This window comes from Bubalus kerabau, chromosome 2, assembly GCF_029407905.1.
Source record: "Bubalus kerabau isolate K-KA32 ecotype Philippines breed swamp buffalo chromosome 2, PCC_UOA_SB_1v2, whole genome shotgun sequence".
Taxonomy (NCBI): Eukaryota; Metazoa; Chordata; class Mammalia; order Artiodactyla; family Bovidae; genus Bubalus; species Bubalus kerabau.
In genome coordinates this window covers 203,614,761-203,631,901 of record NC_073625.1, presented here as the reverse complement: position 1 = coordinate 203,631,901, position 17,141 = coordinate 203,614,761, and the positions used below count along the sequence as shown (strand labels likewise).

The window sequence follows — 17,141 nt, the reverse complement described above, 5'->3', positions numbered from 1 at the left end:
AAAAAGTTGAAGCAGGAGGAATGCCTTCAACGGTGGGGATTATGTTTCCCCACGACACGGCCGTCATCAGCAGAATTAACCTCTCGTCAGCCTGCCTGCCGCTCAACCCTGAGCATCAGACAACATGCAAACGGGGGCACAGCTCCCCCGGCAACTCCACCCCGTCCCCAACAGCGCGAGCGGCTGCAGAGCGGATGGGGTCCACCTGCGGGCGGCTTGCACTCCCCCTGCTGACCTCTGGCCCAAGCATCGCGGTGGGGTCTGTGATGGTGGACATGACCTCGTGGATTAACTCCAGTGGGATATCACCCATCACCCGGGGCTTCTTGGTCTCTTCCAAAACATGAGAGTCGTTCATTTTCCTCTTTTCTCCTTGATGATCAAAACAAAAGGGCAAACGATGGGTTATTTCAAACACAAAGCACGTGCCAACTAATCCAACTGATTTTCTAATATCACTGAAAGGTGTGGACATCAACCTTCCCTGTACCAGGGAGAAGCAGTGCAGCAGAAGGCGGGAGGGAGGAGGTAACTCTTTTCGCAGTAACTGCCCACCATTCTTTTTTTTTCTATTTTATTTATTTATTGGCTGGGCAGCATGTGGGATTTCCTTGAGCAGGGACTGAATCTCTGCCCCCTGCACTGGGACACAGAGTCTTAACTGCTGGCCCACCAGGGAGCCCCCCAAGTGCCCACCATTCTGAAGAGCATTTGCTCTCTAAGCTAAGGTTTTAACTTGACATGAGTTACTAAGGCGCCGCCTCTTCATGTGCACACCGAGGGTGAGTCTGATTGTCACTGGTTGTTAATCTCCATGTTGGAGATTAATTGTCCCTTTGTGGTCAGAAGAATATGGTCCTTATGATGACAAAGGCCAAAACTGCTTGAAACTTGAGTTATGACCTAAAACTTGACCAACTGTTTGTAAACTAAGCATCTTCTTGAGACAACATGTATTTCCTGATTTTCAGAGCTCTCTCTGTGTCGATCGTGTCTGTGGGGCTTCTGTCCTTCCTGGTAGTTTTGTTTGTTTGATCTATGAATTTGATGAATTAATCAGATGTTTCTTCAAGTGTTCAACTTCTGGTTGATTTGATCATTTCTCCTTGTAGTTCTGTTAAGTCTTTCTTTCATATATATTTGCGTGGATGTATGTATATATACATCTGTGAATGTATGTTATATTTGTGTGTGTATGTCTACATATACTGGAAATACACTCATGAACTGTTTCACTTTGCTGGTGAATTTAATTTTTGTCATTACAAAATGACCCTCATGATCTCTCATAATCCTTTTTTGCCTTAAAATGATGCCTCACAAAGTGAGCAAGGCCCCTGGCCTTGAAAGGAGGTACATTCATTCCCAGGATGTCACAATATATCACAAGTTGGAACAGGCCAGGCAAAAGCAGGGAGAACTCTCTCCCACTCGACTCCTTAGACTACGTGGCATGCACGCTTTCTGTCCTACTAACATGATGTTTGGTTTTTTTCTTTTTTTTTCCTTCTGTCATAATTTATTTTACAATTAAATTTTTAAATACTCAAATCTCATTTATTCCTCTGTTGTGGATTCCAGTAAGCAGGCTCCATACAACATTCACTCCATCTTGAGCTAAACAGCAGCGGAGCAATGGCAAGCATCTTATCCATACAAGATGCTTTTCCAAATATGAGGCTACTTACTAACACAACTTTTGTTGAGTTTGTGTTTTTATAACTTTTTAGTTGTTATTATTGGAGGTGAGTGAGAATATTTTCCTTCATTTGACCAACTCTTCAAATCCCACAATTCCACAAGAATAATGGTGTGAACTATTTATTTTGGAGCTGAGATTTATACCCAATATGCCCCAAACTTGATAGCCTGCTGAGTGCTGCAATAAGAAAGCACCAAGGGCTATATCCGAGTTCAACGGCAGAGTTTCTAGAATGATCAGTAACGTCCCCCTTGGAAGTGGCCCCAGTGCTGCACGCTTAGTCCTTCACAGAAAACCCTGTTCTCTCCCCATTTCATGACACTTCTCTGTCAAACTTTGCTTGTGCCAAGATGTGTCTGATGTCACGGCTGTGGACACAAATGCAGCCTTCGGAACATTCTGTAACTGTGAAACGCCTCTAGCATTAAGAGATTTTTTTGCCCACATGGCAGATTACGTTCATGGCCAAATTCCTTCCCCTCCTGTCTCCAGCTTCTGCCATATGATTCTGCGGCTCTTCCTACAAAAGGCGTCAAGGCCATCTCCTCACCCCTTGACTCTGAGTCTGACCCTGCGACTCGCTTCCGACGACAGACTAAGGCAGGCGGCATGGTGTGCCAGCTACAAGCTAAGCTGCAGGAACCCGCTTCTTCCTGCTCTCTGGTGCTTCTGCCATCATCAAAAGGCCGTATTCTGCCCCAAGGAAAGGAAAAGACACCCAGTGGTCCTCAAAGGAGGGCAAGAATTATGCAAGCACGGCCTGTCGGAGACGAGCCGTATCAGCCACCTCCTAGGCAGCACACAGAATGAGTGAGCTGTGATGATAAAGGATCACAGTTTGAGACTCTGCATTTCGAGTTGGTTTGTTACACAGCAATAACCAATGCAGCTCAGAGGGAGTTCCAGCCATTAGATCCCTGACACACACAGAGCACAGGTGACCTAAGGCTCCCTTTGGCACTCCTCAGATAACGGAGCTTCTCAGGCGAATCACAGCCCTTGCTCATGCCCTCCGAGCTTACCTGGGTTTGCCTCAAGCCCGGACGCGCCTCGACAGGACGGGCTGGTGCTCCCTCCGTTCTGCTGCTCAAGGGAAGCGGAGCTCGAATTGTAGGAAACTGTCCCGGCCACGGGAGGTGGACTGATAACTGCCCCCAGGAGAAGGAAGAGAAGGCATTAAATGCCGTCTTTCTTGAGTAGTAATGAACCAAGTGCACGCGAGACCACCCCATTCCTGCCCAGCACCCCGAAGAAGTCATCTCTAAGACAGAAGCTATGCGGCCAGTGTGAGCCTGATGATAAAGACAAGGGTAGTTACAACCCACTGGATAAAATAAAGACATTTGAGTCCGAAGTGATAAAATAAGAAATGAACAAATAAATAATGGGGAGAAGGTAAACCTCTCCTTACAGGAGACTGGCAAGAAATAAGGAAGCAATGATGGAAGTCGGGGAGACAGGGGCGGTTAGGGAACAGCCAGCACATAATGACTGATTCAGGGAAGAATCATCTGTATACACCAAATCTTGTGACTGTAATTTTGATAAAGATAGAATAGCCTCAAAATATCTCCCCACAAAAGTACCTTTTTTTTTTTAATTAGCAAAGCAGAAAAGTTAACACTGCAGTGGAGAAATCTCAAAAACCCCACCTTAACCCAGTGACAAACTTCACACCAGCGACAATGGGAGAGGCCAACGTTACACGCCTCCTGGTGTGACAGAAGATGGCTATGGACCGCATGGCTAGAAGGCAGGACGGAAAACGGTGGCCAGATTAAGGAATAATACTGCATCAAGGTTGAAATTCATCCCTGTGATAACGGCTGGGGTTAAATACGAACACACCCCTGCTCTTAGGAGATCCCTACTGAAGTCAGCAAAGGGACATGGGCTTTGTAACCATCAGCCCGTTCAGAAGACAGACAGGCACGTACACACACGCTAGCACACGGAGAGAGACAGAGAGAAGCAGGAGAATGCCGACAGCCAATGTTAACAACACGGCCCATGTTAACAGCAGTGAGTCTGGAGCAGCAAATACACAGCAAGGGGCTGCTTGGTCCTGGTCTTGTTACTCTTCTGGAAGTTCAAGAGTGTCTCCAAACAAAACCATTTTGTTTTGTCTTTAAAAAACAGAAAAAGCCAAGGTAGGAAGCAGGACGTGCTTGCCAAGCGTGGCTGATGGCAGCACGGGCGCCAGTGGCGCCGCGCAGAGACCTCGCCTGATGGTGCAGACAGAGGCCCCAGAGCACGCAGCTCGGTGTCGGGGCGAACAGGGGGCAGCCCGCAGCCAAGAGTGGTGAAATAAGCACAACGAGCTAGAGGCCCGGGCACACAGCTCCTAACTGAACAGCAGCTGGTATGTAAAGAATCGGAATATACTGATCGCCAACGTGTGTTAGCTTCAGGTACAGAGCGAGGTGAATCTGTTAGACACTTACATATACCCACTCTTTTTTATGTTCTTTTCTCATACAGGCCATCTAAATAAGTGTTAAAAATAGCCATATATAGGTGAGACCCCCTCAGATGCACACACACGAAGGAATCAGAAGAGACTGAAGCGCCAGGCTGCAGGCCTTCCCTTCCAGCAAACAGGCCTCCTGAATTTCAAAGGACACCAGAGCGCTTCCGCACAGAGGAAGCTCTGGTGACTCACAAGACATCCGAGAACCTCGCCCGAGTTCAGAGCCATCCTTGTGACTGCCATTTTCACAGGCGCCTGGATGCGCAGACATGCCAACTAGGGAGAAGATTACCCTTTTCTTTCCCCCCAGAGAACACACTGCAAGTACAGCAGAACAGAAGTCAGCCGGCTTCCGACGGTGGCAGGGAACACTGAGCAGTGTGATCCGGCTGAACTGGGTGACAGCCGGAGCCACTGGGGTGAACCTGACATCCCGGGGCAGAGACACCGCCATCTCCATGCTGTGCAGCGATGGGTGAGACTTGGGGAGCAGGGCAGGCCAGGAGGCATCCTGAGCATCAGGGTCAGGCAAGTCTCACCCCCCATCCCTCCAGAAGAGAACTAACTGGGCCTGCCTGGAGTCCCGGGTCCGCGCCGGATCATTCCTCTTTCCTTGCGCATGGGTCCGCCTGCGCGTCTGCGAGGCACACGGGGGCACGCAGGGCAGTGCAGCGGCAATCAGACGCAATGCGAAAGCCAGTCCCATCACTCGGGAGGCCCTGCTTTGGGGCCACTGACTGCTCCTCTCTGAGCTCCCATCTCTCATCCATATACAGGGGTTAACCACACCAATTTCTCCTGGTTGTGGCTACAGCTTAAAGACCCAAGGCAAACCTCACCAGCCAGCATTCACTGGAAGTGCAAGCTATTCTCATGGATAAACTGGGTCTGACCAGTAGGTGTGACACTCACGAAAAGGGGGCTGGGTAGCGTGGTGAGCGCTGAGGACTGCAGGGCTCGAGCTGACGCCCGTCAGACCCTCCAGGAGCTCAAACATCCGAAGGCCATGCCCTCGGCCAATTATGCCACAGCCTCTTGGCAGGAGCCTCAAAATCAGTAGGTTTTTATTTTTCATTTTTTTTAATATTTATGCATTTGGATTGTGGGGTTTTAGGAGACGGCGATGGCACCCTACTCCAGTACTCTTGCCTGGAAAATCCCATGGACGGAGGAGCCTGGTGGGCTGCAGTCCATGGGGTCGCGAAGAGTCGGACACGACTGAGAGACTTCCCTTTCCCTTTTCCCTTTCATGCATTGGAGAAGGAAATGGAAACCCACTCCAGTGTTCTTGCCTGGAAAATCCCAGGTTCGGGGGAGCCTGGTGGGCTGCCGTCTATGGGGTCGCACAGAGTCGGACACGACTGAAGCGACTTAGCAGCAGCAGCAGCTGCAGCCTGCAAACTCTTTGTGGTGGCATGTGCAATTTGGTTCACTGGCCGGGGAGGGAAGCCAGGCCCCTGGCGGGGAGCGAGGCTCATGAGCCGCTGGCCCTCAGGGAAGCCCCAGCATCAGCAGCATTTAGATCCCGTGGGTGGTGCCGCTGAGCAGCCAAGCTAAAAAACCAGGGACAGGATATTATCAAGGCTCCATGAATGTTTGGAAGAAAGGAGACTCAGCTCTTGCTGGAAGGCATGGCAAGAATTAGAAAAGGGTTTGGCGGAGAGATGTCGTCCTAAAGTCAGGTAAGTTAAAGACAGACAAGCGAACAGCACGGGGGCAGACAGACACAGCGCCCAGGTGCGGGGGGAGCTCGCCGGGAAGAGCCGACACAGGGCTGGAGTCCTGTCCACGCACAGAAAGGCCCCGGAGGGCTGCGGACTGTGAACCGGAGAAACATGAGATTATATTTTATGGCCTAAGGTGAAAAAACACAACACAAAAGGTGTCTTTGACAAGGTTTTGGGAACAAGAATCCAAACAAAGAAGGTTTGATCCAAACCAAAATACCTCATTCCCTGGTATTCTGCTGGGTAGGATTTAATTATATTCACATCCAAACTCAGGCTCCAGATGAAATAATGTTTTAATCACCTTCTCCGGTGCAGTATGCTCAGTGAAAAGACGCCAGAGTCAAAAGTTGTGTTCTGTGTGATCCCACTCGTGTGGCGCTCTAGAAAAGCACAACTGCACGAACAAAGGAGGAACCAGAGGGGGCTGCCGCGGCCGGGTTCAGCGCTGAGCTCGCAGCCATGGGGCAACACAGCGCGGGGGTTCACCAGAAGCCACAGGACCACACACTAAGGGTGACTTTTGCTGGATATAAAAACAAACGGGGGAGGTGTGGAGAATGGCGAGAAGGCGCCACTCACGGGCCCCCGGGACACACTGAACCAGATCTACTGAGGAGTCGACACCAACATTCTGTGTTCTGCCTCTCCCCGAGGCCACAGGAAATGCCTGCTCTGGGACCTCCTGACAACCTTCTCCGAGGCTTCTGAGCATCAAGGCAGGAATTCAGACCCCGTCTCCAGGGTCAGCGTGACCCCAGGTCACACGTCCTCACCAAAGGCCTGCTGAGGCCCTGAGCCCACGTCCTGGGGCACTGCACGTCCTGAGACTCAGCCCCACCGTTACCCGAGAGCAGCCTGATGCTCAAAACAGACGTCCAGACTCACAAGCCAGACTGAGACGTGACTGCAGGGCAGGCTGTGACCAAGACTGTGTCTTTAAACAGTCGCCGTCTGCCTGCAGACCTGAGTGCTGGGTGCTTCGCCCTCCGCACAGCTGTGCAGGGCGGGCTGAGCAAACCTCGGGGCAGAGCAGCAGCTGCTGCGGTCTTAGCTGTCTGCCTTGCACCTGCTCTCCTCGGGAACAGAGATGTCGATGCCAGGTTTGCCAAAGTGTTTACTTTTCTTTGCTGACTCTAGTCTTCAATTTCTTGATGAAAAATGCAAACAAACGCACGGTGAACGGCAACAAACACTTCCTGGTTGTGTTCTGATTTACGCAAAAACAATTTTTTTTTTTTTACCTGTTTGGATCCCAAGCTGACTGGTTCTGGAAGAAGCTGAGAGAAAATCCTGATCCCAGATGGGAGAGTTTTGACTATAAACTTCTTCTTCTAACATGGACAGAAACCTAGGCATAAGAATAAAGGCAAGAGTGAGATCACAAGTTACACATTACTAGGGGGAGAAGTGCCAGGCACCCATGGTAATCACACCGACACTAGCATCTCATCCTCAGTTCAGAAATGTGAAATAGTCAGTCAGTTATGACCCGGGTGACGATTTAATTGGGCAGCCTTGGCATATTCAAACAGAAATGCATTTCTACAAATGTATTCTCTTTGGCTCCATGTAGGTATTAATAGATACAACCTAGACCGCACAGAGAATCACATCAGTGGAAATGCACTTCACCAAGCCCCCCCGGGGAGAATCCTGGACCAGAGCTCGTCCTCCTCAGGGCTGCCGCTGTCATTTCCATCACAAGAGCCGCTCGTGTTTACTGCGTCCTTGCCACATGCCTGCACTGTTCTGAGAATGCTTTATTGAATCTTCTCATCAACACAATGAGTTACAGATTTTATTTTTATTTATCACACACATGTACACATAACTCTTACTATAGGATGGACACTGTTGTAAGCAATCAACGTATATTAACTCACTCGCTCTTCCGAATAACTCGATGAGATAGGATCCATCACTGTGCTCATTTCACAGATAAAAGTAACTTAGGGCACAGGCAGACTCAGTAACTGGTTCAAAGGCCCACAACCAATAAACTGCAGGGCCGAGACTGACTACCGTGTTATATCTCCTGTCACATCATAAAACAAGCAGGCCTCAAGTTTCGGGCCCACGGAGACCACCTGCACAGCCTGGTCGGAGAGCAGCCCCCAAGCCCCACCCAGGCTCACTGAACTGGAGGCCGCGCAAGAGGCCCGGCAGCCAGACGCTGAGAAGCACCTTGGACAGCTCTTATGTTCCCCCCAGATGCAAAGACTGTGATTAAAATACCAACACAAATCTATACTTCTGGTATGGGAAAGTCTTCCTGCAAATCTCTTTTCAGGCCACATTCATTCTCATGGAGGAATACAGAATAACGGCTAAGAGCTTAGGGTCTAAAACCCAGCTACCAAGCTCACCACTTACTATTTCTGTGATCTTGGGACAAATTCTTAGCTTTCCTCTTCCTCGGTTCCCCTTTTATAAAATGGAAACAGCAACAGTAACGTCTGCACAAGGGGGAGGCAAGGAGCACAGCGCCACGCTTCAGCTGGTGCTGGCCGCTGAGGAAGTGCTGCTTCATTCACTCAGCAAGACTGAATGCCCACACACGCCAGGCGCCGGGTCAGGCCCCGAGGGCAGAGTGGACACAGCCTTGCCTTGCCTTCAAGAAGTTTATATTGCAACGAAGTAAAAGGTTAGCGATTAAACGTCTCTGAAATTTTGAAATCCAAAAACCCTTTAAAAAGTATTTTTCCTAATCCATTTAGCAACAGAATCTGACCTGAATATATGCAAGATTATTTACAGTCTTTATAAATGGATTTGCTTCGGGGGACCTACCCCCACCCCAAAGCTATGATATATATTCTACGTGTCCTGTTACCTTTATAAAGGGGTCAAGTTACCTTAAAACTTGAATTGTGAATCCTACCAAGTTTGGATCACTGATTAAGGACTTAGATTAAAATTAACATCATCATCATCACAATTAGGGAAAGTACCACTAATCTCCTCATTAATCAAACCCCGTAAGACTGCAGAAGGCAGGGGGAGGCTGGGTTTCAACAGTGAAGACAGGTGGGAAAGGTCCTGAGGGTCTTCTGACTCACCTCTCACACTCAGAAGATTTAAGAATAAGGATCAGAGAAGGCAATGGCACCCCACTCCAGTACTCCTGCCTGGAAAATCCCATGGACGGAGGAGCCTGGTGGGTTGCAGTCCATGGGGTCGCTGAGGGTCGGACACGACTGAGCGACTTCACTTTCACTTTTCACTTTCACGCATTGGAGAAGGAAATGGCAACCCACTCCAGTGTTCTTGCCTGGAGAATCCCAGGGACGGGGGAGCCTGGTGGGCTGCCGTCTATGGGGTCGCACAGAGTCGGACACGACTGAAGCGACTTAGCAGCAGCAGCAGCATGAACATGGACCTGCACTTCGCCATGGGACACATGGTTTAAAGAAACAGCAGGAGCCACTTTTTGCCAAGCTCGTCACCATTAACTGACGCTTCAAAACACTTCTGGATGTTTCCCACCTAACACAGAAAGACTGGCAGCAACAGGAGGCGGCACCTTGCTGAGATCACAGCTTGCCCTTGCTGACGAGGGCAGGTTCCGGACGCATGTCCTCCGGCGGCCCAGCAGAGCCTGCTGTCAGCTCGCCCAGCCCTCAAGACTTCCCGACCGCCCTTCATCACAGAAGCACATTTCCTTTCCTTTCCCAGGCTCCTTCTTTACGAGCAATTACACAATAGGAACACTTCATGAAGCCCTACGGAGACTTACCAAAGAAGAATGCCATTAATAATTTAGGCAAATAGTCATGTGTGTGTTATACATGTATATAATTATTTCAATACAATAAAAGACACTCTCATCTAATGTCATGAGAAAGTGCTTGTTATATATACAAAGGATACAAAATTGTATGTAGGATAAAAGAACACAATACATGGAGAAAAAGACAGAAATGTCTAAAAGCACAGAACGTAGACCGCAGTGGTGGGCTCCAGTGACCCTTTGCCTCTTTGCTCTCTCTGAGTCACATCTCCACCAAATGCCCACTCATCGCTTTTAGAAGGAAATGCAGACACTCACATTTCAAAGAACACCTGTGTGACTCTGCGCTTGTGGGGCACGGCACACACGAAAGCCAAGCAGGAGGAACGGCTGGAGCCCCTGCGGATGCAGAGGTTGGGGCCACGTTTCTCCTGCAGGGGTCTGGGTTCAATGCCCGGCTGGGGAACCAGGATCCCGCCTGCAGAGCAGCACAGCCAGAAAAAGAAGGAAGAAAGAGCAGCGTAGGAAGTGCAGGAAAGTAAGGTGCAAGCCCTGAGGATGCGCCTGACAAGCAGGGGCCCCACGGGGTGAGCGGCATCTGCAGCCTGACGTTGAGCCAGGCCCTGGCTCCAAACGGCACCTCTGGCTTCAGTACACGAGACTCTGCTGCCGAGTCTGCAGGTATAATCCCTAACAGCCACCAATGTTGTCATATCCAATGGAAAGGGACTGAGGAGGAGAAGTGGGTGGTAGCTTTACCCCACCATTAGTAACAGAGAAGCAAAGAAAGTGGCATTGATCTTCTCAGCTGACCAGCGTAAGCACGCCAGAACTACGGGCTGAAGGAACAAAACACTGTAATTAGCAAATATCTGCAAGAAGGAAAATGAGCTTGCTATGGGAAAATCCTGCTCCTATGCAAGATAATTAAAATTTCCCTTTAAGCACCATAAAAGGTGTGACGAGGGAGGGGTCCTCTGTCCCTTGGCTCAGAGGCAGGACGACAACTATAATCTGAACACACGAAACGTGGCTTATGCAGCAGATGTAACAGAGAAACAAGAAAACTACTTTAATCTCTAAGGAAAGGAGCCTAGACCCGTTAAAAGGCAGCCACGGAAATACATGAGCATCCCCAAGTTCCTAACCTGTTCAGGGACAACACTGAGGTGCTGTTTAAGTCCTTCTGGATCTTCCTCCCTGCAGGACACCAAGTGTTACGGGCCCTGCCTCATCCTGGGTGCTGGCTGTCCTCAGGAAATGCTGCAAACCAGGTCACTAGGACCCGTGTTCAGCTAAAGCTCATGAGAATTATCCTCTACCTAACACTGGAGATTCATGCTAGACTGCAAAAACAAATTGTTCTGTCCGTTTCCATCAGAAAATCTTTTTTGTTGTTGTTTTGGACCTAACTTATCTTTAAAAATTAAAATGATCATCTTTCCTGAGACACAAATTGGGTAACCCAGAAATAGTAGCAATCATAAAAATCTAGCTTTTCAGATAAAACAGGCTTCCATCCATCTTTGTTCCAGGAGCATAACAGCACCTCTCCTAAACTGCTCTCCACCTCACAGCTGTCCGTGGCAGAACTCTCTCAGACCTAGAAAGCCTGTTCAAATGGCATCTTCCGCCCCTGTCACAGCTCTGATGCGTCGTCACCTGCGCCCTCAGCCGCCGCCACTCAGGCTAAAGTCTGCATCCTTCACACTTAAAACCCATTTCCAAGCTCAATGGTATACACTGTACCTTCCTACCCCCCTGACCTATTTCCTACATTTGGAAAATATTTAAGTGAGTCTTTACACGCTGGACGTCTAGCAGGTTCAAGCAGCAGGGGGCCAAGGGCACGCCTGTCTGTGCCCGGGAAGCTGAGTATAGAGGCTCAAAGATCCTCCTGCCAGAGACACATCTATCCCAGGCTGGCTCCCTCCCTCGGAATCCAGTTTGTTCCAGCTGAGACAGGGATGACCCGCAGGCCTCAGGAAGCGCTGGAGAACTGGGTGCCAGAAACAGCCCCGGGCTCTCCTGCACCCTCTTGGAGACCACTTCTGCAGGATCCCCACTACCCTGGAGCTGAAAACCCCACACACAGCCCCGGCCTGTGTTCTGAGACTCGGGAGGGATAAGACAGGCCAAGGGAGCAGTCGACCGAAAGTCAACCTCATCTCAGACAGGCTGGAAATGCCACGAGGCTCCCAAGGGAATGCGAGGATAGGGGTCCCGCCCCCCACCTCTCCAGTTCTGTCCCTGAGGCTTCGGTAAGCGTCCGTCCATCTCAAGCGTGGCACGGAACAAAGACCCGCAGGAGCACTCCCTTACTTCGGGAAGTGCGTGAGGATCAGAGTCCGCTTCTCCAGCGGCAGTTTGTCCTTCTCCTGCCTCGCCTGCTCCAGCAGCTGCCGCCGCATCACAGTGAAGACGGAGCGCAGCAGCGTCCTCCCGAACACCTGGGCCGTCTCGTACCGCGGCAGGCTGTCGCAGAACTGGGGAACGTTGCAGTAACACAGCCACCTGCACGGGAGAGACCACAGCATCAGCACCCGCGAGCCCCGCCACGAGGAACACCCAGAACACTGCTCAACACTGTCACCCTCGGCGGGAGACCAGGCTGCAGACGCGCCGGGAAAGCACCATCAGCGGGTCAGATGCTGCTCACCCTGCCAGAGCCCTCAGGCCCAGCTCTACAAGAATCACTCCAGTCTGCAGCATCCTTTCAACAGGAGGATGGATTCGAGGGAACAGAGGTGTCCCTTTTGGAGGAGAAGCAGAACTCCTCCATTGAACCCTCTGAACTTAAGGCTTCTTTAAAATGCCTACGCAGCACTCACACCCCACAGCTTCGGTGGGAAGATAAAGATCTCCACGACTGCTCAAAACTCAGTCAAAACGCAGGAAGTGATAAGCTTCCACCATCTGTCGCCTAGGTACATGTTCAGTGACTCAAAGTCAAAACTGCTTCTTGGTGTCGCGTGGGGCTGGAGGGGTGCCGGCCCCGAGGGAAACCAGGCCTTTCCTGACGCCTGAGCACAGAGCGGGGCACAGGGCTGATACAAGGCAGATTCAGAACGCCTCGTCAGCCGAGAAGCTGGAAAACGAACATTCATCCGCCACCAACCTGCTCCAGGGCCTCCCAGAGACGCAAGACCTGAAATTCCCGGCAGTAGGGGCAGGGGGGCCCAGCAGGCAGCGGAGACCAGGGAGGGACCGGACTTAAGTGCCCAAGTCCTGCTCCTCGGAGGAGGACCCAGCTCCCCCTCTCCCCAGACGGAACCCTCTGCCCCACCAGGGACCCCTCTCCCCAGATGGAACCCTCTGCCCCGCCGGGACCCCTCTTCCCCAGAGAGGATCCTCTGCCCCAACAGGGACCCCTTTCCCCAGACGGAACCCTCCGCCCCGCCAGGACCCCTCTCCCCGAACGGAACTCTCTGCCCCGCAGAGACCCCTCTCCCCAGATGGAACCCTCCACCCCACCAGGACTCCTCTCCCAGATAGGACCCTCTGCCCCGCAGGGACCCCTCTCCCCGGATGGAACCCTCTGCCCCGCCAGGGACCTCTCTGCCCCAGAGACGATCCTCTGCCCCAGCGGGGACCCCTTTCCTCGGATGGAACCCTCCGCCACTCCCGGGACCCCTCTCCCCGGATAGAAGCTTCTACCCCGCTGGGGACCCCTCTCCTCAGACGGAACCCTGTGCCCGACCCAGGGACCCCTCTCCCTAGAACCTTCCGCCCCACCAGGGACCCCTTTCCCAGATACGACCCTCTGCCCCGCAGGGACCCCTCTCCCCAGATGGAACCCTCTGCCCCGCTGGGACCCCTCTCCCCAAGAGAGGACCCTCTGCTCTGTTAGGGACCCCTTTCCCTGCTAGGGATCCTTCTCCCCAGATGGAACCCTCTGCCCCGCCAGGGACCCCTTTCCCAGATAGGACCCTCTGCCCCGCAGGGACCCCTCTCCCCAGATGGAACCCTCCACCCCGCCGGGACCCCTCTCCCCCTCTCCCCAGACGGAACCCTGTGCCCCACCAGGAACCCCTCTCCCCAGATAGAACCCTCTGCCCTGCAAGGGACCCCTCTCCCCAGATAGAACTCTCGGCCCCACAGGGGACCCCTCTCTCCTGGACGGAACCCTCTGCCCCACCGGGGACCCCTCTCCCTAGATGGAGCCCTCTGCCCCGCAGGGGACCCCTTTCTGGCACCCTTTCAGGTGGGCGGCTGAGTTCCCACATGCCCAGATGGCTGGAGGAGCCTTGATGACCGTCAGTCCTCAATAAAGAGTGGAGTAATGTTCACCTACTCAGGCTTTTTGACTTATTCTTTATGTTACTCTGAATTATTTAATAGCTCCCCCGTGTATGGGGTGGGGACGTTTCATCTTTGGGGAAGAAAACCTTCATTAGTGTGAGTTCATCTACCTAGATTCAAAATTAACCTTAAAACCCTGCTACTATTTCTGTTCCTCTCAATAATTCACACCCAAATGTCACTCTACGATACAGGACCCAGATGGGCATCTTGAGTGCTGTGCTGTGTCCTGTCAAGAGTGACCTTGGCAGCAGAAAAAACTAAAGGATGCATTTATCTTGTAATTTATAAGGCACATGATATAGAAATTCATCCCCTTCAAAGCTAGTCTTTGCTGGAAGTTAGTCCATGGCCACCTAATGAAGTTAAAATATTTGGAGTTGAAGGCAGGCCAGCTCCCAGGGAACGAATTATGAAAGTACAAACGTAATCACAAACCATAACGATCAGATCAATTTCATGAGACTTAGGCGATCATAAGACTGTAAATCTTAATAAAAGTATGTCCAATGTGGTGCAATGGGAGATATGAGGATTTAAGGATTTAGAAGCACTGTCCGATAAAGGCTCCTGTGATGACCAGACTGCTGTGCCCCTGTTGACAGCATGCAAGAAGCGGCACAGCTGTGCAGCCACCAGCCGTGTGCAACTGCTGAGCACTTGGACAAATGAAAACACGTTTTTCTTTTTGACTTTACTTGAAGTGTAGCTGGTTTACAAGCCTGTGCCAGTTTCAGGTACACAGCAGTGACTCAGGTTTACGTGTGTGCACGTGCAGATTCTTTTTCAGATTCTTTTCCCTTGTAGGTTATGAGTGTGGTTCCCTGTGCCGCACAGTCAGTCCTTGCGTTTATCTATTTTATACACAGCAGTTGCGTCTGCGAGCCCCGAACTCCTGATTCATCGCCCCCACCCCTTCTCTCTCTGGTAACCACGTTTGTTTTCCTGAAGAGACTGATTCTGGGAAGGATTTAAGGCAGGAGAGGGGGACACAGAGAACAAGGTGGCTGATGGAGTCACCAACTCCATGGACGTGAGTCTGAGCAAAAGGAGATGGTGCAGGGCAGGGAAGCCTGGCGCGCTGCCGTCCACAGGGTCACAAAGAGTCAGACGTGATGGAGTGGCTGTGCAACAACTAATTTCAATCAATTTAAAACTTACTTTCAACCAACAAGGGCCTACTGTATAGTGCAGTGAACTACCCTATGATAAACCCCGATGCGAAGACTCTGAAAAGAATAAAGTTATATTCCCTTAATATATATGCATGTGCAGTCGCTCATTCGTGCCTGGCTCTTTGTGACCCCATGGACTGTAGCCTGCCAGGCTCTTCTGTCCACAGGATTCCCCAGGCAAGAATACCAGAGCAGGTTGCCATTTCCTTCTGCAGGGGATCTTCTTGACCCAGGGATTGAATCCGCATCTCTTATGTACATCTCCTGCATTGGCAGGCAGGTTCTTTACCACACACACACATATGTCTGAATCATTCTGCTATTTGCCTGAAACTAACACCACTGTAAATCAACAACACTGAAATTTTAAAATAAATAGGAAAAAAAATTTAAAAATTTACTTTCAAATGGAAACCCTGAGAAATACATTTCATTAAACACAACTTTACTGTTTTGGTAGAACTCCATTTAGCTTTAACCACTTAAAATGTAGTGAATGAATTAAAATATGCAGTTATTATAAACCCCCCACACTGGATTTGAAAGATTTAGTACAAACAAAAGTAAAAGGCATTATTAATAATTGCTCATATTGATTCCATGTGAAGTGATAACATTTTTATACATTGGGTCAAATAAAACACTATTAATATTAGTGTCCTGTTTTATCTTTTTAAATGTAGTTACTAGAAAACGTCAAATTACAGATGTGGCTCACATTTGTGGATCATGTTATATTCTATTTGGCAGATTTTGAGTCTGAAGAGCATTCCTATCTATGGAGGACACAGATGTCTGAGACTCTACTGAAGACAGATGCTATTTCTGTTACAACAAGGTTAGTGATAAATATTATACAATCATAAAATGTTATCTGAAGTGCTTAACAGGTCATCTACTCTCCACAGGGCAGAGGGAGGCAATGTAGATTAATATTATCTAGTCAAAATTGTCAAATAAAAGCTTTTCATTTATTTCCTCTGAAAATCACTTTATATTACTTAAGTTTATACTTTTTTAGTTTAGTTCTGTTTTTGCTTCCAAAACTAATCTTATAAATGTCTAAGGGCACTGTATGAAAAGACAGGAGATGAGTCAACATGTTTTGGGTGTTTTGGGTGTTGTAGTCTTTGACACAGTCCAGGCGTGCGGTGAGACAGAAGGAAACAGGAATGGCTGTGTGTCTTGCTGCTCAGACGTTCCTCTAAAGACTAACCTGGAAAACAAGGCTGGACCTAAACCTCTGGTTTCAGGTCTTCTCAGAAGTGAAAGGACGGTTGAGTCATTTTCATGCCTAAGAGACGCATGGCGTGCGCGTCGCTGACTGCCCCAACAGCGCTCAGATGTTCAGAGCACGGGGATCACTTGCGGTGACCCTGCTTTCTTTAAGACCTGAGTAGAGCTGGAGGACTTGAGTGCAGAAGGCCATGGCGCCTACTCCCTGCTGGACGGAAAGTCCTACGGCTCTCAGGGATTAAGTGACCCCTCCCGGTTTTCCTGCACGAAAGGCTAGTTACTTTCAGAGTCCAGACTAGCAGCTGGCTCTCTGAAGCCCCCTCACACTGTTCCTCCCACAGTCCCAGGATGACACGCCTAACTACGAACGTTCAGGAAGCCTGGTGATGGTCTATGCCCCACAGTGCAGTAGTTACAGCAAGCTTTCACCAGACTGAATTTAGTCATCTCCAATTCGCTTGGACTCTTACAAAACATCTCCCCAGGATAAGCGTAACTTCTAATTTTGAGATGTTCTGCACAGCTCAGAATCTAAGGCTAATAATTTGCCACATTTCTTTAGCATGGGCTTCTCTGGGAGTTCAGATGGTAAAGAATCCACCTGCAATGCAGAAGACCCGGATTTGATCCCTGGGTTAGGAAGATCTCCAGGAGAAGGAAATGGCAAACCACCCCAGTGTTCTTGCCTGGGAAATCCCATGGACAGAGGAGCCTGGTGGGCTACAGTCCACGGGATCACAAAAAGTCAGACAGGACTGAGCAACTTACACTTTCACTTTAGGATATTCTGTTGGTC

General features: G+C 50.1%; 1 protein-coding gene across 1 annotated transcript in view; it reads right to left on the bottom strand.

Annotated features, from left to right (window-relative positions):
- The window catches only part of KAT2B (lysine acetyltransferase 2B), a 96,659-nt gene that overhangs the window by 26,953 nt on the left and 52,565 nt on the right, over positions 1-17,141 (bottom strand). The window contains exons 6-9 of the mRNA XM_055570032.1: positions 11,955-12,146; positions 7,144-7,250; positions 2,725-2,850; positions 236-372 (exon numbers count right to left, since the gene is read on the bottom strand). Of these exons, the coding sequence (XP_055426007.1) occupies positions 236-372; positions 2,725-2,850; positions 7,144-7,250; positions 11,955-12,146 (562 nt within the window). The remainder of the gene's footprint in view (positions 1-235; positions 373-2,724; positions 2,851-7,143; positions 7,251-11,954; positions 12,147-17,141) is intronic.